Genomic DNA, 24,693 nt, shown 5'->3' with positions numbered 1-24,693 from the left:
ATTTTAAGAGAGTGATACCTGACAGAGCATCCTGACAGAGCATATATGCAAGAAATTGCTTGATACAGGTCACTTCTCTGAAACCCTACTTCTAATCAATTCCTTCAATGAGTGTGAAAGTACATTTTTCAAAAAAATGGATTATTGTGTATTTGTATGTGCCTGAGACACAATTCTATGAGCTTTGGCAAGTACATTTATTTTCATTTCAAAAAGTTCAGTACTTGAGGTCAGACCTCCTAAATAAAAACATTTCATTAATTTGCTATACTGAGCTACCTACATTTGAGTACAATTGAGATAGTGATACGTGTTTTTAAAGGATCTGCAGTTACTGACAGGTTGAAATCCCTCTGCACTGTGGTATGTTGGAGACTAGCGTGGAATAGCACAGAGGTTGTATGGATGTGGCTGCAATATTGCCCCCAAAATATACCCCAAATTGATTTCCTTTACCCCCTCAGGGAGCTGGAATGTAAATGCCCGAAGGAGGCTGGTAAAGAAGATGAACAGTTCGACTCGTGCCATCTGTTCCCCCAGACAGACACGGTGCCCTGCAGACAGAACCACAAAGAGTTAGTTGTATAGAGTTAAGTTCTGTAAAAGAACTTCACACAAACTTCTACTGAGTTCCATAATTCTGTTAATGTAAGACAGTTATTTCTTTTTTGGAGCTGGGGGAAACATTTAACTGAGAAATTGTATGTCAAGTGTTTGGTTTGGTGTTTTAGTTGGTTTTGTGTGGGGTTTTTGTTTGGTTTGGTGTTTTAGTTGGTTTTGTCAGGGGTTTTTTTCACCCCTGGAGCATGTATGAGGTTCTTCATTTTTGCTTCTTGTTCAGTGGGAACCATGAATTGCTTCTAAGTTAAGCCAGAATTTAAAAAGCTTCAGATAATTCAGAGTCTTATCTTTGGTTGTTGAGCAGGGAGGGCTGGGGCATTATGGGATGCAGTTCTGAAGCCAAGAGAAGGATATAATCAGGCTTTCTTCCACAGAAATTCAGAAGGGTATATTGGGTCCTTGCAGCCCACGATCTCAAATGCTGTCAGGAGCAGATATGTGAGCCAAGGGAGTGAAAGGTACAGTGGCATGTGTGGTGATGGATAGACTCAATGACTCATTTTGGCATATTGTTTTCACAGTATATATCAGGATATCTATCTATTCCAGCTCCCCCAACAAAAAAAAGATAGATTTTCAGGATATATAAATACTTGGATTATATAAACAGAAAACAATCAAGGCAAGTTAAAAAAGAAATGTTCCTATGCATGGGTTGAAATGGTAGCCCAAATTAGTTGTTTTGATTCATGTGAACTAATGGCCATTTGATGAGTGAAGGAGGTAAGATGCTACATACCTGTTTTGCAAAGAGGAATTTAGGATTTACAGACAATTTAGGCATTTGATACTAGATTATTATGGTAGGATTTGGGAGACTTAGGTTTGGTTTCCTGCTGTATCACAGATTTTCTCTGTATATGTTGAAAAATCATATTGCTTTTGTCATTGGGCTTTCTGTTTGTGAGGTGAAAATAAATCAGTGTTCTGATTTGAGGGTGTTACATTGACTTCACTGGAAGTTCAGATTCCTTTATGGAAGGAACTGTACATGCACCAAGAAGAGCATTGTGTCTCCTGGGCTTACTCATCCTCTCTTTAAATGTATCAAAATTACAAAATGCAAGACAATATTTGGGGCTCTTACAGAACAGAAAATGTGACTTTTTAAATCTTTATGCCAAATACATTTTTATAAATGTATGTTTTTAAAATTTTAGAACTTCGAAATTGTGTTTTTAATCTTGCTGCAAGACACAGCCAACAGGAGTATTCAAGGTCAGGGTGTTACCTGCTGAGAAAGGTAAGAATGCCTCTTTGTTCACAAAGTTGCCATCCAAATCAAGGAAATGGTCTGGGTTGAACTTCCAAGGGGTCTCCCAGTGCTCAGAGTCATACACCACAGAGTGCAGATTTGGCAATACAAGTGTGCCCTGAAAGAAGCAGCAGAGTTTATATTTTCCATATATGATTGATTCTTTTTTTTCTTATTTTCCTTCTCTCTAATAGATAATCTGCCATCCTGTGCCGTCAGCCCAATTTTTGGGTTCAACTTGGCCTTTTACAAAGGCACATCCTGTTGTGTCTTCTGTTTGTCATAACCTAATGTATGTTTGCCTTTGTCTATGTTATCTTCTGTCAGGACTACTGAAGTGTTTTCATATCTAAGCTGGAGTGGAGCTTGGATGGTCTGAGGTGCTTGCCAGACTAATCATAAACCTTCCTGTTTGGTTTCTGTACTCTTCACTTTTGTCTATGACACGTTGCCACATCCTCTGCAAAGTTGCGAACTTTAGAAGAACTTTAGAACTTTTAGAAGCTCATATCATATAAATCCTGAGTATTAATAGCTCAAAGCCTTAAGAAACACATACCTTTTTAATGTGAAAGCCCAGCAGGGTTGTATTCCTCACGCACTGCCGAGGGACCCCGACAGAGGTAACGTTGCTGTACCGCAAAGCCTCGTGAATTACCGCGTTTGTGTACGGCAGCTTCTTGCGGTCCTCATAGCTGATGGGCTGGGAGGGGTCCACAGCAGCCTCTATCTCCCTTTGAACCTTTTCTGCACAGAGAGAAATGAAAATATTTTAACTGGTTTTCCTCCCTTTTTTTCCTCTGCAGATTTTTGTATGAGAATGTCCAGGACTGGGGAAATAAATTATGTTGCTATGAAATACACTGGCACGTGGTTTTACTGCTGTGTTGGTTTCAATTGACCAAGGAAGTTCATATCCCTAAAGCACAGGATGACACATCCTACTTGGTGATGAGGTTAATACAGTTCAATGTTTCAAGAAAAGGATTAAAATTTAAAATTACAGATGTAATTTCTGTTATAAGTACACATTATACCAGGCATCTTTTAAAAACTTTTCCACTTTGAAGGTTAGGAGAAGGTTAGATTGCCTGAGAAATGTCTTTAACTTGTCATCCTGTCTTGCCAACCCCTTCTTGTGAGATAAAACAGTGGCTACTACTAATTTCTGCTGGTGAACTGGAGGGGAAAGCACCTGTTTGTTTCCTTTATTAACTTTCCATTTTCTAGATCTCAGTTGTTGATGTACCACCATTCATCTCCATATTTAAGGGTTATTTTGATGTACTGTAAGTGATTAAGCTAACACACTAATAATGTTCATTACGATGTTGAATGAAGTTCTCTCTGATAATGATTTTGCTCACCTTGTATTTCTGGATGTTGTACCATATAAAGCAGTGCCCAGAGAAGGGTGGTGCTTGTTGTTTCTGTCCCTCCCAGCAAAAGATCAACCACAGTCTGAACCATATTGTCTTTATTGAATGTAGAAGTAGGGTCATCTTTGGTCTGTAGGATATATTCACAAGAAGATTCTGAAGTGGATATGTCATATATTTCATCACATATGTAGATATTGTCATTGTTTTATGAAAACAGCAGCCCAGTAAAACAAACTCCTCAGTGCTACACAAATAAAGTGTGCATGTAAAAATTCCATGGCAGTTACTGCAACCAAGTGTTTGTAGTAGGCATTGAGGCCAAGGAGGGGATAGTGTGATAACCAAATACTTACTTTTGTTATTTGAGCCAGGTAGAAGTCAATGAGATCCTGTGGGTCACCTGCCTTCTGTCTCTGATGGGCCTGGACCTCCTTCATGACTAAACTGTGCATGAAGTCATTGTATGCAAACACTTCCTGATGAGGCCCTGGGAGATGGTGCATAAGCCACGGGAAAGCATCGTACAGCTGTGGGTTTGGACAGGAAGAAAGGAATATCAGCTCTTTTAAACTGAATTCTGATTTCCTGATGACTCTCAAGTCACTGCAACACAGGGGCTCTGAATTAGGGTGAGAGGCAACAGGCACAAGTCAGAGAGAGATTAAATACTGAGAACATGATTGTATTTTACATTTTGGATGAATATCTAATAATGCAACAGGTGTTCTGAAAATGGGTGAATCGGAGTAATTGAGGGTTGAATCTGGCTCACAGATTTTCTTAACCTCGATTTTTTCACTGTAATTTTTTAAAGGCATCTCTTTATGGAGAACCTGGTAATGTTATAGAATATTAACAGTGTGTCAAAATCTGCACAACATAAGCAATAGACAGGCTTCTAGGAACCTAAAAATATTCTTTATGTGATGAGATTGTAACCTGTACCTTATAGGAAGCTCAGAATAACTCAAGGTCTTGGCAGTAATATGAATAGATGAGAAGCAAGATATCTTCTCAAAAGAACAGGACTTTGAAGGCTTAGTCCTTGTGAACTGCCATTCTGTATTTCCAAGACTAAATGAAAATTAAATTTTAAAAGATGCTTTCATTTTAAGAATCTTACACAGTATTCTGCAAATGATTACTCATTAGAAATCTGTGATGATCTAGAGTTTAAATTTCAGGATACGTGATTTATGGACATAAAGAAGGATTATAAGGGAATAATGACATATACAAGATATATATTAATTTAATACTTCACAACGGCTCGCAGAAAGATGGTATGGAAATGTTTGGGAATAATTGTCACATTGTTTTGATTTATCAATTGCAAATATACTTAAAGGAATAAGAACAAGAAAATTAAATTCTTACCCTGCCCCAGATGGTAGCTTGAAAGTAGATCACAAAATAAATAGCTTTGATAAGTTTGCTGAAAGATTCATCATCGCTGGAGAAGCGATGCCCGAAAACAACAGCACAAATTATGTTTGCAATGGCATGGACGATGGAGGTGTGGAGGTCAAAAGGTTTGCCTGTGAATGCAGGAGGTGCTGTGAGTAGTTCTGAACAGAATACAGCGAGAAAAACGAGGAAGGCTTTAATGTTAGAAGTAACAGGGGAGCAGACTACTTGCACATAAAATCTCACACAAATGAACCCTCATTTAATACATATTAACTGCATGAAATGTAAGTGCAGGGAATCTTAATTTTCAATCTGCTCTTTACTTTTGTAAAATACAGTGATTATTGATTTTGAGAAAACATTAAGTCTCTTTTCCCTTCTTTGACTTGTGGTCTGTGTTGTATGGAAAAATAAGCAATAAATTGGAACATATGCCTTCAAATCTGGAGGCATATATTTAAGTTTGGCTATTAAAACAAAAACCAAACTTACCCTTTCCTCCAAAAACCAGAAAAAATATTTTAGATTTTTATTTTCTTAGTTGTGTTGAAATGGCTTGCCTCCTTTTGGTTTTCAAGTAACAGCTTTACAATCAATCATATTTTTTTCCCCACAGAGTGAAAAGGCAAAGCTCACAAAATGGGATGGAAAATGGCCCCCATTGAAAAGGATTAAATCCAGGAATCATAAATTTAAGTACACATTTCAGTGGCAGGGACAACCTTTGAATTATACTCCTATGGAAAATAGATCCCTGACTTCAGGCTTTTGGTCATTCTTGCAAAGAGTAAATACATTTATTGAGTTTAAAACTGAGGGAGGATTGCTTGGAAGGTAAGCACTTGGGCTGTACAGGGACTTGGGATAGAGGTTTTTTTCATCTACATTTTAAACATGTATGAATATGTTGCTCTTGGAAGAGAGCAATTGGTCCAAAGACAGTTGGAGAGAGCAAGCTCTCTGTGTTTTCACATCAGTATGGGACACAATCTGGGTGAGGGATTTGGCAGCTCAGGATATTTATATTTAATTGCTTTATTTTGGCATCTTGCTAAAATTCAATTGGTTTCTGTTTCATCCAAACCTTAAAAGAGGTTCGTTGGACAACTGAGTGATACATTCCTTGTGTTGAGGTTCTTTCTCTGCCAAATCCCAAAGTCTGCTGTCCTAGAATGACTCTCAGCAGGTCACACATTCTGTATTTTATGGAGGAAAACATAGATTTTTCTATACTCCTTGAATGTAAGAATTGTTACCAGCTGTCCCCAAAACTGTGTTATACCAAGTATTTTTTAAACAATCCTTATTTTAAAAACCAATTTTATATTGCCCACTGTGCAGACAAAACATTTTTTGCAAAGAATGCAGTTAAGAAGCCAGTAAAAGTCCTACTAATATGAAAAATATCTATATTACCTATAAAAAATATATTGTGAAACTTTTACCACTGCTAATATTTCAGATAAAGCTCTAAATGTTTTTCTTCTAGTGAATTTACCTTTTGTGTTTGTGAAGATGTCCACAAGGTGACTGGCCTCTGTTTGAATTTGATGCTCCAAATTGTTCTTACCGAGTGCCAGGCTCCTTATAATGGTCATGCCAAAGCGTCGCTGTTGCTTCCAGGTGTGGCCGTTTGTCAGGAAAATACCTGGAGAACACAGGAACAGTTATTTCCTTGCTAGGAAGGGAAAACCTTTCCCTGCAGGAGACAAAATTGGATTTAGATGAGGTTATATTTCACTAAGGAAATACCTCGATTTTAGATTCCGAGTTTTAGTCTCTAACTGAGGATTTTATGACTCCCAACTGCTTGTAAATGTGCCCTGGAAACTGAGTGGTGGTGGGGTTTGGTAAGGACAGAACAGCTTTGTCTGCATGAACAGTCTTCTGGTTTAGAAGTGATGCAACTGAAGGGCAACTTCTCCAGGCAAATATTCTTTGGGTCTACTGGGAAGGGAAAAAAGCCAGTGGCATGCTTTATAAGAGAAGAATTTTTTTTCCCCCCTTTTCTTAACATGCTTAGCTCTGCAAGGAATCCTTCTGCAGTGAAAGCCCAGTGAGGCCCTGGTACAGCAGTAACTGAGGGGTGTGTGTAGGCACAAACAGCATCTTCCTTCTTTACACCTTGTTCCTATTGCAGTCTGGTGTAACACCTCGTACCTTTCTCGCCCATCATGTCCCTGTAGAATGGGGTGAGAGGTCTTCCAGAAACTTCCTCTGAGTGGGTGACAAGGCCATCTTTTACTGCTTTGTATCCATTCAGTACAACCATAGGTGTCTGTCCCATCCACAGCGTGTAGATGTTTCCATAAATATTGGATAACTGAGGAGTTAATAACAGGAAATTAATAACTTTAAACCAGGAAAAGCATACACTCAAATACTGATTTATTTAAGAGTTTTCTGTAGTTGTAACTAAGTCCATCTGCTGCTATCAAATTGAACTTCAGGTTTTGGAAATATTTATCCTTCTGTTACTAATGTTCTTTGGGAACAGAAGAGAAATGTTCTTAGTGGAATAGATATTGAGGATGTCCCTCAGAAAAACACCTCTGCAAATTTCACAGAAAGAGAAACAACAAATTTGCTCTGTCAGCCCCAAGTCGAAGAACAAATGAATGCAGACAAAATCATAGAGCTTTTCTGTTTATTTCATGAATGAAGCAAAATTATGGTAGCTTTCATGCCTCTAATTTCCAAAGAAAACAAAAAAAATTTTTTTGCATTCTTTTCTATAGCGTCCATGTGATTTTTCTTATTTTTCTCTATTGTCTTTCCTCACATCATGCTTGTATTTTTCCTTGAAATAGTTTGAAGCAGGTTCCTTACTTTTTAAGACTAGTTCTACTTGGCTTATAAAGCAGATATGCAGTGAACATCACAGCTGTCAGATTTTCCTGCTTTGTTTTAGTGATCTGTTTACTGCAAACAGGAAATCTTTTTGCTCTACAAATAAGGAAAAGAAGGGTCTATGTATAGTATAAGTTTGGTCTTTTAAAGGAGATGGGACCACCTGTGGCCTGGAGATGTTCCAGTGACAGTGACAGGGAAGGGAAAAGCTCTGTTAGAGATGGCTTACAGAGCTGGTTACCAACACAGACTGAGACTGTCAATGAAATAGCATTCCATGAGAGTGCTTGTGATAATGTAACCAAAACAGAGTGAAAACAACAAGAATTAAAGCAATTGTAGTGTTTATTATTCAGAAATATTTTTAGTAATGCAGGGTCCTTGGACTATTTGAAATTGGTTAATAATCAAGCTTGAGTTTTTAAAAACAAATAGCAGTTTAGACCACTGCTATGCAATGCACAATGTAAGTTAAAGTAGGTTCAGGCTGATTTTCAACCATAGAGATAAACAAATACCTTAGTGAGAGTTTCTCGATGAAGTTTGAAGTCCAGCAGCCACAAATTTCCAATGATGGGGAGGGGAACTGGTCCTGGAGGCAGCTGGGTACGTATCCATTGCAGCTTTAGGAACTGCAAAATCAAGAGACAAGCTACTAGAGCTACAAAAATCTCAGCAACCCCCAGCATCTTATCAAAATTGTAACTTCTCCCTGGGGTTTGGCTTTTTTTTTTGTCTTTTTCTTAGAGTATGACTTCCTCTGAAAATCTGGATTTCTGTAGATGAGTTTCTTCTACTGAATCCAAAGTCTTTCTAAGAATATGTGCCTGCCGTAGCCATCTCTCTTGGACAATCTAAGTTTTCCCAAGCTGAAGTCCTTAGAAAAATGAAATATGTGATCCTTTGTGGTTAGCCAAGCCCCACCCACTTTTTTTTTGTGATCTGGAATTGTGATGTCTCTTTTTTTCACTTAGAATTTTGTTTCCTTCTTAGTCTTGATATCGGGTCTATGTGCCAATTATCAACGTTATCCAAGGTTAATAAAGAGTCTTCCATAATGGTATCACCTCAAGCAGTTTCCTGCAGTTCAACATTATTTTTTGCTGTTTTGAAACACTGCAATTATTATGTGGGGTTTTTAATAGAAGAAGAAACATCTGAACAATACCTGTGTGTTAGGATATGGTCTCTGAGATGAAAAAGAACTGAATTCATGTAGCATAAAAATAAATTAATGTGTTTATTAGTGAAAAAAAGAGACAATATAATAATTAGGTGAGTATCTGCTTTACTCTTTTATTGAATTTGAGATTAAGTTATTTGGAACACTTGTGAGAGAATACTTTTCTGTCTAACAGATTGTTTGGTGTTTTCTAATTTATTTTTCAATGCTAAGTTTTAAACTCTTCTGGTGCAGATTTTGGAAGTGAAACAATGCACAGGTTCTATTTGATCTGTGGAAAAGAACAAAGGAACTGAAGAAAGAGGCAAAACTTTTAATCTTTACTGATTTGTGGACCCCATAAGCTTTCGGGACAGGTTTGTACCAATGTGTAGCAAACTTTAGCTTAAGAGACATTTTATATTTGCTGATATATCACATTTGACTTTTTGACACCTGGTTCAAGAACTCAGCAAATGCTCTGACATGTCTTCAAGTCTGTATAGGAGATTAAGGGAATTCATACAATTGCACAAGTTGCCTGTTTCAAAATTTCATCATAATTTCTCTGAGCAGACTTGCTGAATTTTCCAGCCTGCAGTTTTCAGCTCAGAAAGTTGCAGCAAGATCAGGGTTATTGACTGGACTCAGTGTATATTTTATCCATTAAGTAGAAAGGTTTAATGTTATCCATGGGCTTCTTAAGAGCTGAGTTAAACTTCAAGAAACTGAGAGTTACAGGTGTGGACACTCATTTCAGTTGGTTTTCTAATGAGTTTAATTTTTAGTGTCTGTGAGGTTAGTGAAAGAAAACATGTTAAATACAATCTTGCATCACTCAGTCTTGGTGATCTCAGTGTGTGGATGAGATATTGCCTTTTTTTTCTTTCTTTGCTGTAGTGGATTGTAGTAATTTCATATTCAAACAGGAAATACAGGGCACTTCCAGGGGACTGCACAGCAGCAGCAGCAACATTGCAGCATTTTCTTACTTTACTTTTCTGAGCAGTCACTACTTGACTGCTCTGTGCCGTTTCATGCAGTTCTTCTGCTTTAGTGGGCTGTGTGTGCAGATGCTTTTCCAGAAAGTGTGGAAGTGGAGCAGCCATGAGAGCAAGGAGCATCCTGTGTGCCTCTTTTATCTGTTTGTTAGGGTTTGGAGCAGAGAAATGGAAACAGAACAATTTAATGAGCATCATTTTCAGCAGCTTGGTTCTATGAATCTTACACTTTCAGAGTTAAAAAGACAGAAAACTGAGAGAAGCAATTTGAAATTCAATAACTTTTATGGTTTTATCAGCCAATTCTGACAGTTTCATATGTTTACCAAAAATGCAGTGTTACTCATTACTGTTACTCAGAACTGAGTTATGCTATTGAGCAGGCATTTATCCACACAATTTTTCAGATTTTGATGCTATTTGAGAGCCTCATGAAATTATCTAACTTGACTTGCCTCTTGTGTGCATCAGAACTTCATTTCTTCCTATGTTTTTTCCCCCTTATTTCATCCAGTCAGTCCCTTCTGGTTAAAAGAAAGTGAGTGCTGTTCTACTTCTTATCTGTGCACAGAATCATTTGTTAAGTCTGCAAGATTTGCAACAGTGAAAGACCCCTGAAAGCTGTCAATATGCATATGCCTCAGTGAGGGTATGATAATACACTTAAAATTACCAGAATTAAGATGAGTTAAGCCTTGAAGTTGTCTATTAGTAAATTGGTTATGATGCAACTTAAAGAAAAGAAGAGCAGTGCTTAATGTGAGCATAATCTGGGTCCAGCTGAGTGAGGCTGGGACCACCAGGAGGGTTAATCTGAGCCTGACCTTTTGGACACTGTGTTTTCCTGCTGCCAGGTGAGAGCTGTGGGGATGCTGAAGTGCAGTGAGACAAAGTTATTTCACAGAAGCTTGGGCTGAAGTTCACAAGGAAGGGAAAAGCAAGGAAGCTGTTTCAATATTGCATATTTAATACTTTAAGTATATGTGAGCAGTAGCTCTTTGCAGAAATCTTGCTCAGTCTCCCCTGACACAAATATTTCAAGAGCTCACCAGTTAAGATGATAGATAGTAAGTTTGGTTGGTTTGAACAGATGAGGAAACCTGTTTTTGTAATGAAGGTTTCAGGCCATAGATGTGAAAAGCAAATGCAGCAGCTGTAGAGGACAGAGAAAGAACAGCATCCTCAGAAAGATGTGAAGCAACTGATGAATGTGGTGTTGGGGGTGGGAAGGGTTCCTGGCACACCTCTGCCCAGGGTATATGTCATCTGCTCTGCCATAAAACCAGGGCTCATTTTTTGTCTATTGCAGAGACAGGCTCAACATGTATTAGCAAACATTGCCTGGTTCCAAGCTGAGCACATATTGCTTGGCATGGTAGTGTGCTTGCTGCCTGGCCTGGTGTCAAGGTAAACAGAGCAGACAATACTAAGCAGGTTTTCGTTTGTTTTCTTTTTTGTGGGTTTGTTATTTTGTTGTTGCTTGTTTGGTTTTTTTCCAGTGGAGACACTAGTTTGGATTTCTGAACTTAGCTGTTCCTTCCTCCTCTACACTCCCTGCTCTTTCAAAAGCTTCACCCAGGAGCTGTAAATTCAGAATTTCTGTGAGGAAAGAGGGTTACACAGACACTGTATGTCCAGGCAAACACAGCGAGAGCGTGGCTTAGAGCAAGAGCTGGAGTGAACATGAGAGTGGGAAATGGGAGCAAAAAAAGTTCCCATTCCGTGTTTCTGTACAGTTCAGGAAAAGAGAACTTTGCTTATGTGAATTATAAATAAATTTGATAGGGTTTTGCCTCCTGCTGTTGACTGTGGTGATGGGACCAGAACACCGAGGAGGTGTTTAGGTCGCATAGAGAAAGTATTGGAATGAGACTTGAGAACTTCAGATTCTGTTCCCAGGTCTGTTCACAGCCTGTCTGTGACTCCCAGGAACTTGCTTTATCTGTCTGGGCCTAATCAAACCTGATGTTTACTTCTCAAAAGAGCTGGAAGACTGACTAATGAAAGCCAAGTTGTAGATGGCAGGTATGACTGTTTCACTTCTGTTCTTTCCCTGTATTTTCTTCCCACTTCTATGGTCTCAAACCTCAACTAGAAAAGGAGGTTTTCTGAGCTGACTGAACATCTGCCATCTCTGCCTGTGAGCTCTTGTGATAATATCTGTCAGACAACAATGAGCAACTTGCATGGAGAGGTACTGCTGACACCTAATGAATATGCTGGAATAAGAACTGATTTTCCCCTGAACAACCTGCTTGCAAAAAGCTCTGTAAACACCTGCCTCTACCTGCTTGATCTCACCATTTCTTTATTTGTATTTTGGTCCTTAATTCACAATTTGGGCACATTAACTGAGTTCATTTAAATACTATGACTGCCTTGCAATTAATTGTAACAGCCACCACTTTCTCTTCCTGCTTGTCACACCTAATCAAAGGTCTGGTGTCCTTTCAGTCTCACTGGTTGGTGTGATCTTGGCAGTGCTCTATGGCCAGCCACAAAGGAACTGAAGGGAGACAGGAATTTCATAGGCTAAACCATATTACAAGTCAGTTACCCTGTTTTCATTGAAGTGTCAGGAAGAAGTAATTAATGTTGTGCAGTCTTACTTCTGTCATTTCCTAATGTTTGAGTATTTGTGGCTTCAGCATTCTTTTTGACAAATTTTCCGAGCAGGATCTAGTAGCCTATTGGCTACTTGTTGCACTTGGAATGTCACAAGTTCTGGGCAGAACAGAAAATATGAGAGAAGATGGTGTGTTTGGATGACTTTCCCAGGGAGAGAGGTTTAGAGACAGCCTAGGTCCAACTCCTTGCTTGTAGCATGGTGTGGCTATTGCAAATATATACTGTCCTCACTGATTCCTGAGCACTGGAAGAAACTTTGGGGGTCCAACTCAGATTCATTCCTGTGAGAGGAAGGAATTTTTTCTCCAGACAAGTCTTCTTACCCTTCCCAACAGGGGTTGAGATAAGATACCCTGAATGCTACTGAAAAACTTGGATGAGTGAATAAAATGTGAAAACATCTTTCAAAATGTGTCTGATGTCCTTTCTGCCAGAGAGAAAGTAACACCGATGGATTGTGCAAGCAGAGTTGCAAATGTGGGTTAAGTTTTTCTAGACAGCAAATCTTGAGAGACAATGACAGCCTGTGGGGACATCATTGCTCTGACAAGCAGCAACAACCTCAAAGAAAGTGCAGGGCAAGACAGCAGGGAGTGTGGTTGAGGCAGCAATTAAGAGCAGTAATTGCCCTTTCATGTTCTTTCTGCAGGGCTGTGTATATATTTGGGCAAGCCATCAGAACAGGTGGAGTTTTTTATCTCCTGCAGCCTTTTGCAGGTGTTTAGATTCACCCTGCCTGATAGAGTGAAAGAAGCCAACACATAATACCCTTTGGGGAGCTCTGTGCAGCCCCATCTCTGTAAGGTCTGGTGTTTTTCATGAGGCAGCTTGGTACCCACATCCCAAACAGCAAGGTCTGTTTGCTGCACTCTGTAAGTGCACCTGTTCGTAGAAGTTCTTTTTTATGTTAAGAAGGTCTATGTATGTGCTGCTTCAGATGCTTTGAATTAAAAATAAAGCAAAGAATTACAGGCTCTGACATTAATTCTGACTGAGCAGGACTCCTGCTACTCAGAGAAGGTAGAAACTAATGTATAAAAGCCCCATATGAACAAGAACTCAGTCCCAATAGGGACTTTGAAAACCTCGGCTGCTGAGGAAGGGATCCAGCTCTAGATCTGGTAAGAAAAAGAGCCAACAGAGCTGTTGGTTTGTGCTTCCAAAGAAGCAACAGAGGTCTTTTAACGAGGAGTATGGTGATCACTGAAGAGCATTGGCCTGTGCTCCTTGCCCTCCTACAGTGTGTGGGAGGAGACAGTCTATTGCTTTTAGCAGAGCAAAAGCCATGTGAAATGTCTACGCTGGTTTGAGGGAAGTGGAGGAAATGTAGGAATTAATTTGGCTCTCTGAATTACTATAGCTTAACAACAAACTTTGTAAAATCCTGTATTTTCTTTAGCTGTTTATTGCACTGGAGTTTAGTCCTAGACCAGTCATGGTAGGGGACTGAAGGAAAAGGTAAAACAGGGTTTGGGGCACACTGATCCATGGTCCTGCCATGCCTGCTCTGGAACAGCCCCTCTCCCTCCACTTCCCTGAGCATCCCCTGCAGTGTAGGGAGCTGTGAGAGGCACTGGGCTTGCAGGTGCCCTGGGCTTGCAGGCCAGCTGTGAGTGATCCCTGCTGGGTAGACTTGAGGAATCCAGAAAAGCACGGGTCAGGGGTGCAGCCAGGTTTTTGGTGGGTGGAAGAACATTTTGATTCCACTAGAATCTTTCCAGAGAAATTTCAGTGGTGTCTCCTGAGATGTGATGAACGGTGATATGAGGTGTGGTAGGCTTTTTGTGAATAATACTAGTTTATGTTTGATCCTTCTCTATGCTATTTGCAGTTCATCTGTGTTGTTTACCTGGAAAACTCAGATTACCACACCTCACTGATCTTGGTTCCCAAATCTGCGTTTGCACCCACTCTTGTACATGGCTACTGAGTGTTTACTTTTGCTGCCTCCTCACCTCGGACTGCTCACAGTGTCTGCAGCTGGATGACACCTGCAGCTTTGCATGGGAGCTCTTGGAGCGCACCTAGTCAGTGCTTTAAGTGACACATTCCATCAAGCTGATTGATTGCTCAAGGGGGTATTTCTGGCTGAGGTTCCTGCCTTCCAGCCCCTGCTGGATGTTAAAGTCACACTATTAGCATATTGCAGCATAGTGATGTGTTAAATACACTCAAGAGTGGGAAGACTCCTCATTTTCTCAGATCAGCAAGACTGGTAGGAAAGAAGGGAGGTGAAAAATTTGGAAAGATTAATTTTGGCCAGGAAAGGTTAAGAAGAGCAATAAAGAGTCATTTCAACAGACTGAATCATAGCAGTTCTCTTGGTGATAAGAGTTCAGAGGTGTGAAATGATAAGTGTAATTCTCATATCCCTCATTTTGTTTTTTCTGAGTGCACAGTTCCTGATATTGCAATGGAAGAGTCGTGGTTTTCCTCCTGGACCTACCCCCTTTCCCATCATTGGAAACATCTGGTGGATAAAATTTAGAGCTGATCATGGGAGCCTAAAAAGGGTATGTATTTGCAGATGTGAACTTACAAGCTATTTAGGCAAAACCTGTAAAAAATGGGGATGGCTGTTAATAGATTGAGGTGGTAGCAGGGGGAACTTAATCCTGAGAGAAGGTGAATTGTGGAAGTTAAGTGTTTAAATTTGTTAAAAGTAAAATCTGCAGACAGTCTGGTTCATATGAAAGCTGATATGTCTGCAACTGAAACAGAACTGAAGATAGTAGTTTTGCTTCAAAAAAGCCTTCTTCTGCTTTTAAGGAAGTTTTTTGCCATGAAAGAAAAAAGTGATTCTGAGATTTCCCATCATAGGCATGTGTTGAAAGTATTTTAAAGCAAAGTGTCTTGAATTCTGAAGGTGTGAAAAGCACACTAGGATGTCTTCTGCTGCCATGGGATGGAAACAAGATTGTATCCCATATGCAGCCAAATCCTTTGCTCTATTTGTCCAGTTTGGGATGTGCTCCTTGCAGATAAGCTGAGGACATAAATGATGGTGAAGGGAAAGATCTAATGGGAAGAATTAGGTCCATGCTAAGCATGTTAATACAGATTCTTTCAGTTTTCAGCATCCTCCACTAAGCCAAGATATCACAATAGAGTCCAATGTGTTGATGTATGAAAATACAAGTTGTGATCTTTCCTTATGTGCTGAGGGCAACCTGCAGGTCAGGGGGTACCTGGCTGCAGCTGGAGCAGGTTGGCTTCAGGAAAAGGGAATTCTAAAGATCATTATGTTAATTTTTTCTGATGGGTATGTGTTCATCACTGTAAGAGGACAAAGCTGTGTTGTTTCTTTGTCTAGAGTCAGGGACTTTGTCCTTTCAGAACATCCACAGCATTGCCTGAGATCAGTCCCTGTCACTGCCCAGAGGTGGGATCTGTGCTCAGAGGCCTCAGCTGACAATATTTCTGTGTAAAAGCGAAAGAGTTCCTCCCACTGAAACTTGAAATCTGCAGTACTAGAAGGAGAGCTACACCTGGAATATATAATTTTAAGAAGTTCTGTTTGTTGCCTGAGTTGAAAAATGTAAAGAAGAACAGGCAGGTGAAATTTCACATGAAACCTCATATTGATATGTAACCCCCTCAGGGGCATTTACCTAATGGTTGATATTGCAAGAGCAACCCAGGGTAAGTTTTAAAAAGGGGAAGAGCATTTATTGTTTCATTGCTCACGTTTCTGTGAATAGTGTTCCCAGAGAGAGCCCAGAACCTCACTGATTAGGCACCCCCACTGCAAAACACAACCACTGTCCCTTTTCATCTCCTAAACCTGAGTAACTGGAAGAGAGCTGGATCATGCTGGAAGAGAGCAGCCCATTGTGTGTGCATGCTGGTTGATGCTTTTCACATGGCTATTTTTCTGGCACTGATCTAACCTGCAGCTGGCAAAAACCTATGGCAACATCTGCACCTTGTGGTTGGGTCAGAGACCTATGGTGGCACTCTATGGGTTCCAAGCTGTGAAAAGTGGTCTCACCACCAACTCAGAGGATGTTTCCGGCCGACTACAAACCTATGTCTTCAACAGAGTGGCAAATGGAAAGGGTAAGATGTTTATGTCTGTGAAAGGACTTCATCCTTTGCTTCATTCTTTGCTTCCTCTCAAGTTTTCCTTACTTGGAAAGTTCCCAGTTGTTTTATTCTGCCTGCTCCTTGTGAATCATATAATTCTGTGGCATTACCCTAAGTGGTCTCCAAAGTTCCACTGTCTATATGTATTTCAAAATCTCACCAGAGCAACAATATTTATACTAAGGAGCAATATTTATGCATAGGTAGGTTTGTTTGTCCATTCTTGGTGTTGTCTGTGTGTCCTGATTTGAAATAATCTGGAGTTTGTCTGAGGAATCAGCAAGCTAAGGCTAAAGTAATTTTTTATGCTTCCAGGTTTTGATTACAGCAAAGGCTGCTGTAAGAAAAGCATGTACAGACTGTGAATAAGTCCTAGCCTTGTTCCAAAGTCACAGGAAGGTCACTGGAGTTTAAAATTTATTAGCCAGAGTATAGGTGCAACATATCCTTGCTCAGAGCTTCCTATTTTGCTATCAGGGACAGTGCTGAATTGTGGTGGAGAATAAAGACAGAAAAGTAGAAATCAAAAATATTTAAACCAGAAATAATTTTTTTCCATCAGGTTCTTATCCAGAGGATATAGAGTAGATGCCTTTATCCTCAGTCAGGATCTGTTGCACATGAGCTACAACCTGGAAAGTTTTAAGTTAAAGTACTGACTAATATAAGTAGAGAGAAACCTCTTTAAGCAATAGTGATGATTAAGTCAGGGGCCATTTCTGGCCATCTGGAAGGATCTATATTGTCACTTTTTATCTGGATGCTGTGGAGAAAAGTGTCTGGGTTGTGACAAAGCTGCCCTAGAACTTGCAATTTGCATCAGGGATGGATTTAACAAACAGCTGCATCTCATCTGCAAGTTGACAGCTCTGCACCACAAACACCTGCCTGCTGGGCTGGCTCCTTTCCTGCTAGTCCAGTTGCTGGGACAGCAGAGGGTGCAGGGGAGAATTATGTCAGACAATAGTGAAGCAGCTGTCTTGGGGAGCAATCTGGTTTTCTTGGGGAAGTGCAGGCTAGACTTGTAGAGGAAACATATTCCCCACCACGTGGATTAAGTGGTTCATGCTGGGTGGTCAGCTTGAACACAGACTCACATCGCAGTGTCCTGGGATTCCTTTCTGTTCCATAGGAACTCTGGCCCTAGGAAACTGTTTGCAGGTTGGCTAAAGCCTGTTCTTCCTTCTCTGATTTTTGCTTGGTGGTTCTTGCCCTGGCTTCACTTCTTTCCAGGAGGGAACTGGACCAGCATAAGCACAGGAAATGCCCATTGCTGCCCAGTGAGGTCTGCAGAAATCTGTTGACTGTGAGTAGCTTGGTGAGAGACACCACCAGGATTCCAGGTGGAAGAAACCTGAGTTTACTTTTTGTTGAGGAAATCTGTGTTTACCATTCCTGCAGAGTTGGAAGGTAGCAACATCTGCAAGGATGCAATGCCCACATAGGGATGTTGGCAAACACAGCTTAGTATTAATTGTATTAGAAGAATGTGCCAGATAATAAATGAGATCTTTGAAGAGATTGCATGAGCTGGGCTATAACTCTCTCTGTGTGAATAAGGGAAAAGACTCATTTATGTTCAAAGCATGAGCAAATAAAAAGCAACAGCACCCCACACTGTCATCACAGCTTTCAGCAGGCTGCTGGGTGGAGTTTTGAGTGATGATCAGTGTTCCTGGGTGCTTCAGAAAGAGTAAGGCTAGGTTTGGAAGGCAGGTGTGTGAGTCCAGAGACCTGAGTGGATTTTTTGCAGGGATGAGAATACCTTAACTAAGGTGTTTCTCTGTCTCTAACAACATACAATTAAAAGAACACTGCCCTGATGTGACTGTCCTCTTTGAGGGGCAGCATGATGAGAAGGTGACTTTTATTGTGTTTATCATTTACAATTGTATTAACAATAACATGACATCAAATTAATTCTTGATGGCTGAAGGTATCTTGCTCTCAAATGGTCTCATCTGGAAACAACAGAGACATTTCGGAATTGGAACTCTTCGAAAACTGGGAATGGGGAATAAAGGAATGGAGCGTGGAATACAAATGGAGGCCCGTCACCTGGTTGAGTTCTTCAGAGACAAAGATGGTATGGCTTTGACACAGTGCTTGGGAACTGACAAGAGATATGATCTGCAGGACTCCAAGGATGGAGGCAGATTTTGCTCCAGAATAGAATGGTTTTGGAGCACAGAGTGCAATCAAAACTGTACAGTCAGATATCAGCAATGTGTATTTGGGGATCAACACCAAGACTGAGCTTTTCATAAATAAATAAATAAAAATGAAAAAGGAAAAAGAACAAGACTTCATGTTACAGATTTGAACCCTTGCTGTCCTCATTTATGAGTGAGGTTTATCTTTTGTTACATTTGCCAGTGAATTTTGGATGTTTCCTGGTAACAGCCTAAATATCATAGAGCATATTTATTGTAAAATGTCATTGTGATCTTGCAAAGGAGGTAAAGGAAGTGCTTTGGAGATGAATACTTTCCTCTGTCTGCAGGAGAGGCCACTGACCCTTCCTTCCCCATTGTCCACTCTGTCTCTAATGTGATCTGTGCTGCGGTTTTTGGACATCGCTTCTCCCTGGAGGATGAAACCTTTCGCCAGATGATTGAAGAGTACAATTCTATAGTGGCTTTTGGGAACAGCCACCTTTATTATGTAAGAAAATTACTTGTTTACTATGCAACTTATTTGATTATCAAGCACACTGGACTTGGCATCATTCAATTATGAATATTATATTAGTGATCCTTGATAGAATGTCTCAGCAAAGGCAATGTGCTTGGAATACTGAACTTTCCACTAATGGAAACACCAGTATTGTTAAGGTGAAGCAGTGATACTTTGTGTGAGAATGAAAGAGAATGATTTTTTTTTCTGTGTGCTCAGGTAATAGATATAAATGTTTATTAATATTAGATTTATTATTAGTAATACATGTTATATCTATCAGAAAAAGGAGGTTATTTTGCTGGTGAATTAACAGGGCAAATACAAGTGGAGTTATGCAGTAAGGATAGGAAAGAATCCAGGGTGGAAATTGTGTTGCTTTTAATTTGGGGTTTTAATGTGTGCTCCACTGGTACTCAACTATTTTTTTTGTGCCACAGCATTTTTCCCAGAGAAATAATTTCAACAATTTAGCACTAAAAATATCCACACTATATCTCTACCACAAGGCTTCTCAGATGGTGTCACTGCCTCTGTGCTGAATTCTTGCTCCACAGATTTGTGAAATTTTCCCGTGGGCTGCAGAGCACCTCTCAGGATCTCTACAGAAAGTAGCATCTTCCTGGGATTCTGTTCGTTCCTTTGTAAGGCAGGAAATCAAAAGCCACAGGGAAAAAGGCAGAACAGGTGAACCAGAAGATTTCATTGATTTTTACCTGGATCAGATAGAGAAAGTGAGTAATTAATGCTGTATGTGACAGAGATTCAAACCTAATGGGTTCCCGCCCCTTCCCTGTGATTATCTGTACACCCCAATATTAGTACAGAACTCTACAAGTACAGCTTAAAAACTCTGCTGTCCAATTCAAAATATGAACATTGAATAGTTGGTTCAATGGCAAGTCCTAGAGGTACATTATTTACATTGGCTTGTCCTACTATGGAATCCTTAGTGGGCAGTAGGGAGGACCTTGAAAAGGTGGAGGTGAATAGATGACTGCCTAATTCTGATTCAGAACAATCTTAAAATAATGGCAGTCTCTGCTCGGAAAAAAAGCATGAATCTTTTAAATTATGTACATAATAGGTGGCTGAAACCAGCCAATGTGCAGAAAGTGGCAAGGGTGGGATAAAACTACTTTGAAATGTGTTTTTTGCTGTGGAAGTTAACAGAAGGCACCATAACAGGACTTAGACACCTGACACTTTAAACAGCACCTAAAATGTAGCAGATCAATGTACTTATTTGAGGAAAGTCTTTGCCTATACTTATGTTCTGCTCAGGTACCTCTATTTTCTCTGCCCTCTAGACGTAGTGTGCCTTTAGGTATAGTGATCACTGTCTGTCTCAGTGCTAACTGTTACACAGGTGTATCCCATTTTACCTTTCTTCTTGACACCTGCAGGCTAAAAATACCCCCAATTCTACATTTGATGAAGACAACATGGTGCAGTCTGTTTTTGACCTTTTCCTGGGTGGTTCAGAGACCACAGCCACCACTCTGCGCTGGGCCCTGCTCTATATGTTGGCTTATCCTGACATCCAAGGTGAGTTGTAGACACAAACATGGGTGTGATTCAAGTAGAACAATTATCTATTCTGCTTTTTTTTTTTTTTGTTAAGGGCAAGTTTTTCTTAAGATCAAGCTTGCTTTCTTTTTTTTCTTTTTTTTTAAGATTGCACTGTTGAGCTTTGCTTTTAATAAGCCAGTGTTGTAAAACATTTTCAAACAGAGATTTTGAAATAACTCCACGGATATTCAGCTTCTGATACTATATTTTGTCTTGTTGATTTTTGTCAACACTGTAAGCATGTAATAGAAGATATGGTCAGGCTGAAAACACACAAGCTGAAATATGAGTTTGGGTGAGGGAAAAGTGATGCTTTTCTGGTATCCAGAATGTGTAATAAGATTATATTATTTGAGTTCATTAACTGAGACACCAGTTGTGTTTCTGTACAATAAATATATTTATTCTAACATATGGGAATGTTAAACAGAGAAGGAAGACCAAAAGATGACTCAGAAATTCTGGCCAAGAGTATAGTTTCAGACTAGTTTTTAAATTTGTGGAGGGTTTGGTAGAGATTTTTTGGTGGAGTTGAATTGCTAAGCCAAGTACATGTTCTTGACTCTCAGGCTGAGGTTTAGAAATTCTTTTTTTATGCTTTTGGTGCTAGAACAGAGCCCTGTGCACAAACATACCTTTCAAATTCTGATAAAATAAAAAGGAAAAAAACCCTCTTGGCTTACTGACCTAAGTTTTAAATATGAAATCTGACCCTAAACCATCTGCAACTGTATATAAGATGTGTTAGATACTGACACTTATATAACAGCCGAAGAGTTGCTGATGACAGCAATGTTATCCTGTTTCAGTTCGCAGCATTACATGTGTGTGTCAGCTTGGTGTGATGGCTTCCTGGCAACACCCTCATTTAGTGTGCTGTGAGTCTGTATTTGCCTAGAACAGAAATAACAGCTTAACTGAACTGACCTCTTCATGAGTAGTTTTTGTTTTATTTACGTACGTATAAATTCACAGACTATTCTGAGTTGGAAGGGACCCACAAGGATCATCGAATCCAACTCTTAAGTCAATGGCCCACACAGGGGATTGAACCCATGATCTTGGCATTATTACAACGAAGTTTTAACCAACTGAGCTGATCTCAGGGTTAAATTATTATTAATTATTTATATATTGTAGTTTTTGCTGTCACTGCTACAATCCAAAAAGGAAATGAAAGCTGTGTTTCTGCAAAAAAGCGTTCTTATATCTATAATGGATTTTTGTTGTTTTTAGAAAAAGTCCAGAAGGAGCTGGATGCTGTTCTGAGTCCCTCCCATCTCATCTGCTTTGAGGACAGGAAGAAGCTGCCCTATACAAATGCTGTGATTCATGAGATCTTACGCTTCAGTAGCATTGCTTTAATTACAATTCCTAGAGAAGCAGTGAGGGATACAACTATCTTGGGATATCAGATTCCAAAGGTACAGATATTCCTTGTGTTCCAATGTGATCTTTGGCCATGAGTTAAGGTCCTTGCTGTTGTGTTTACCACTAACCCCTTTTCCCTCCAGTTCAGGACGGGTGAGTGTTGATGATGGCAGTGGCAGACAGCACTTCTCCCCTCCCGTGTCCTTTGGCCTGTGATTTTTCTCATAAATGACTGAAAATGCTTGCCAAAAGCCCAATTTCACACCAACTAAACCAGTGTTCGGTACTAGTGCTGATGGTGTACTTTCCAAGAGCCTGTGATTTTAAATACTTTATAAGAATTTGAGCTCTTTCACCAGACCTCAGAGAAGACTTACCAGAAAGGGACAATGGCAGCCATAGGGCATGTGCCACAGACAATGCCAGGGTATTGTCCGTCATGCAGATAGCTGAGAGATGGGATGTTTTCTTCACTGGTGATGTCTAAGACAGCACCAAGCATCTACTCTATTCACCTAGGACTTCTTTCTCTTATTATCACCTTTCAGGCATCATATTTGAAATACAATGAAGATGTTCTCCCACAATCACCTTCTTCTGAACTGCCATCTAACCACAAATGAAAAGCTTTTTCAAGCTTCTTCATCCAGCCTTTCCAAACTTAACCTGAAAGCCAAACCTCCCCAAAGGCACACATGGAGGCATCTTCCTGTACACCTCTTGTCTGTGATGTTTGCTATGCACATCTTTCCCACCTCCACCTCGAGAAAGATCATTTGAAATGCACTATTTCATTTTCAGGGTGTTTTGTTCTTCATTTGTCAAAGCTGGTCAGACCTGGGAAGATCATTTCCCTAGATTTAGGATAAGGTGCTAGAGAACTGCAGAGCAAACATTCTGTGGCATTTGATAACAGATTGGAAACAAAGAGACATGAAGGAATACAGCAGGGGAATCTCTGAACCTGAAATAGTGAAGTTTCTTGCTTATTTGTTTTCTGAGAAAAAAACCCTCAACTGTTTGAGATTGATTTATTTTTTCCTAATAAAATAGTCTTTCATTTCTGTCGCCTCTCCATGTGCGGAATTATAGCTGGAATCTGTTTGTGTCCTTTTCTTCTTGTCATGTGAGAGACAGAACTGCACCAACATCATCTTCCTTTCAGGGCACTCTAATTACTCCAAACTTATACTCTGCTCTTTTTGACCCTGAATACTGGGAGACCCCTCACCAGTTCAACCCTGGTCATTTCTTGGACAAGGATGGAAATTTTGTGACCCGAGAGGCCTTCTTAGCCTTCTCAGCAGGTGAGTGCACTGAGAACTGAGCCTGCTTGTGTGGCTTAGTGAAGATAAGTCAGCCTCTACTAAGTGGAATCTGTAAGGGAACCTACAAATGCTTTCTTATCATTCTTATTTAGAATCAAGAGACTGAAAGTCCATTCATAAAACAGGGGAGTCCTGTAGATTAGGAAGAAAAATATGAGACTTCTGAGAAGCATCTCTGATATCTTTCTCTACACTCTGGGCTGATCCTGCAAAAATGGATTGCAGACATCTCAATTCTTCAGGCACTTCAATATGAGGGGAAAATGTCAAATTCAACAAAGCTCTAAGTTCCTTGAGGCTGAGCAATGCTCCTGTGAAAACGTGGAAGCAGGTGCTGGTTACAGACCTCTTTGGGGACTGACTTCTCTTTCCATTCACCCTCTGCAGGCCACCGTGTTTGTATGGGAGAGGTGCTGGCCAAGATGGAGCTTTTCATCATCTTCTGCAACCTGCTGCAGACATTCAAGTTCACTGTACCAGAAGGAGTTAAGGAAGTCAATACAGACTTTATCTTTGGGAGCACCATGAAACCCCATCCATACAAGCTGTGTGCAGTTCTGCGCTAGGCTGCACAGTATCAGAGATTTAAGAAAGGCACAGCCACAGATTTGCTCATGTGCTGATATTTGTGCTGCTTTTACGGCTTTCGTTTTAGCTCCAATTCAGCATGAATCTTTCCTTGTTGTATTATGTGTCTAAGAAGCCAACCCCAAAAATTCCTCTGTTTTCCCTGTGTCTGGAAAATGTCTGTACTTCTTTTTGTTGTTGTTGTTCCCTGCAGTATTACCAATGAAATAAACATAGGCAGGTATTGCAGTGTCTAATCATACTAGATATTCGGCAGGAATCTTACTGGAGAGAGGAGGAACATTAAAGCCTGATGCTGAGGGGGCTTTGTCTCAGTTTAAAAAGACAAAATGTCTGCCAAGGAAAGTGAGGAATCTTCCTACACTAGAAAGATTCCTCAAGGCCTCACAACCTTTGAAATTAAGAGACTTCAGGAAAAAAATAAAAGCTGTAGAGAGGAGGACAACAGTTCTTTACTACAAATATACATAGAACAAAAAAAACCCCAAACAAGCAAGAACAGTGTAACCAAAACTTTCAAAGAATTAAGTCCAGCACAGCTCCAGGAAAAGCACATGCAGTCCCAGTCCACAAAAGAAAAAGAGAAAAGGCATCTTCCCAAGAGAACAAAACAACACCAAAACACAGAATTAGCAGCCACTCCACCTCCCTTTTTTTTTTTTAATTTTCCCTCCCCTTCTCCCTTTTGCTGGTGTCTCAGCCAAAGTTACCCAGAAAGAATGGGGCTTCCCCCACTGCCTCAGGACATGACAACAGACAATTT

General features: G+C 40.0%; 2 protein-coding genes across 2 annotated transcripts; one reads left to right on the top strand and one right to left on the bottom strand.

Annotated features, from left to right (window-relative positions):
- Positions 1 to 101: 101 nt before the first annotated feature.
- On the bottom strand, positions 102 to 8,227 carry LOC139676837 (cytochrome P450 2J2-like). The gene is made up of 9 exons (XM_071566195.1): positions 8,037 to 8,227; positions 6,829 to 6,991; positions 6,167 to 6,316; positions 4,636 to 4,796; positions 3,612 to 3,785; positions 3,244 to 3,385; positions 2,436 to 2,623; positions 1,853 to 1,994; positions 102 to 554 (listed from the first exon to the last, which is right to left on the bottom strand). Exons 1-9 carry the CDS (start codon positions 8,205 to 8,207, stop codon positions 376 to 378), a joined length of 1,470 nt encoding a protein of 489 aa, XP_071422296.1. The 5' UTR covers positions 8,208 to 8,227; the 3' UTR covers positions 102 to 375.
- Positions 8,228 to 14,480: 6,253 nt separating this feature from the next.
- Positions 14,481 to 24,153, top strand: LOC139677107 (cytochrome P450 2J6-like). The gene is made up of 9 exons (XM_071566730.1): positions 14,481 to 14,822; positions 16,206 to 16,368; positions 18,332 to 18,481; positions 18,899 to 19,059; positions 19,629 to 19,805; positions 20,478 to 20,619; positions 21,880 to 22,067; positions 23,180 to 23,321; positions 23,730 to 24,153. Exons 1-9 carry the CDS (start codon positions 14,658 to 14,660, stop codon positions 23,906 to 23,908), a joined length of 1,467 nt encoding a protein of 488 aa, XP_071422831.1. The 5' UTR covers positions 14,481 to 14,657; the 3' UTR covers positions 23,909 to 24,153.
- Positions 24,154 to 24,693: the final 540 nt, after the last annotated feature.

Source organism: Pithys albifrons, chromosome 11 (assembly GCF_047495875.1).
Source record: "Pithys albifrons albifrons isolate INPA30051 chromosome 11, PitAlb_v1, whole genome shotgun sequence".
Lineage (NCBI taxonomy): Eukaryota > Metazoa > Chordata > Aves > Passeriformes > Thamnophilidae > Pithys > Pithys albifrons.
Note: the sequence above shows the minus strand (reverse complement) of the source record. Positions and strands in the feature narration are given on the sequence as shown.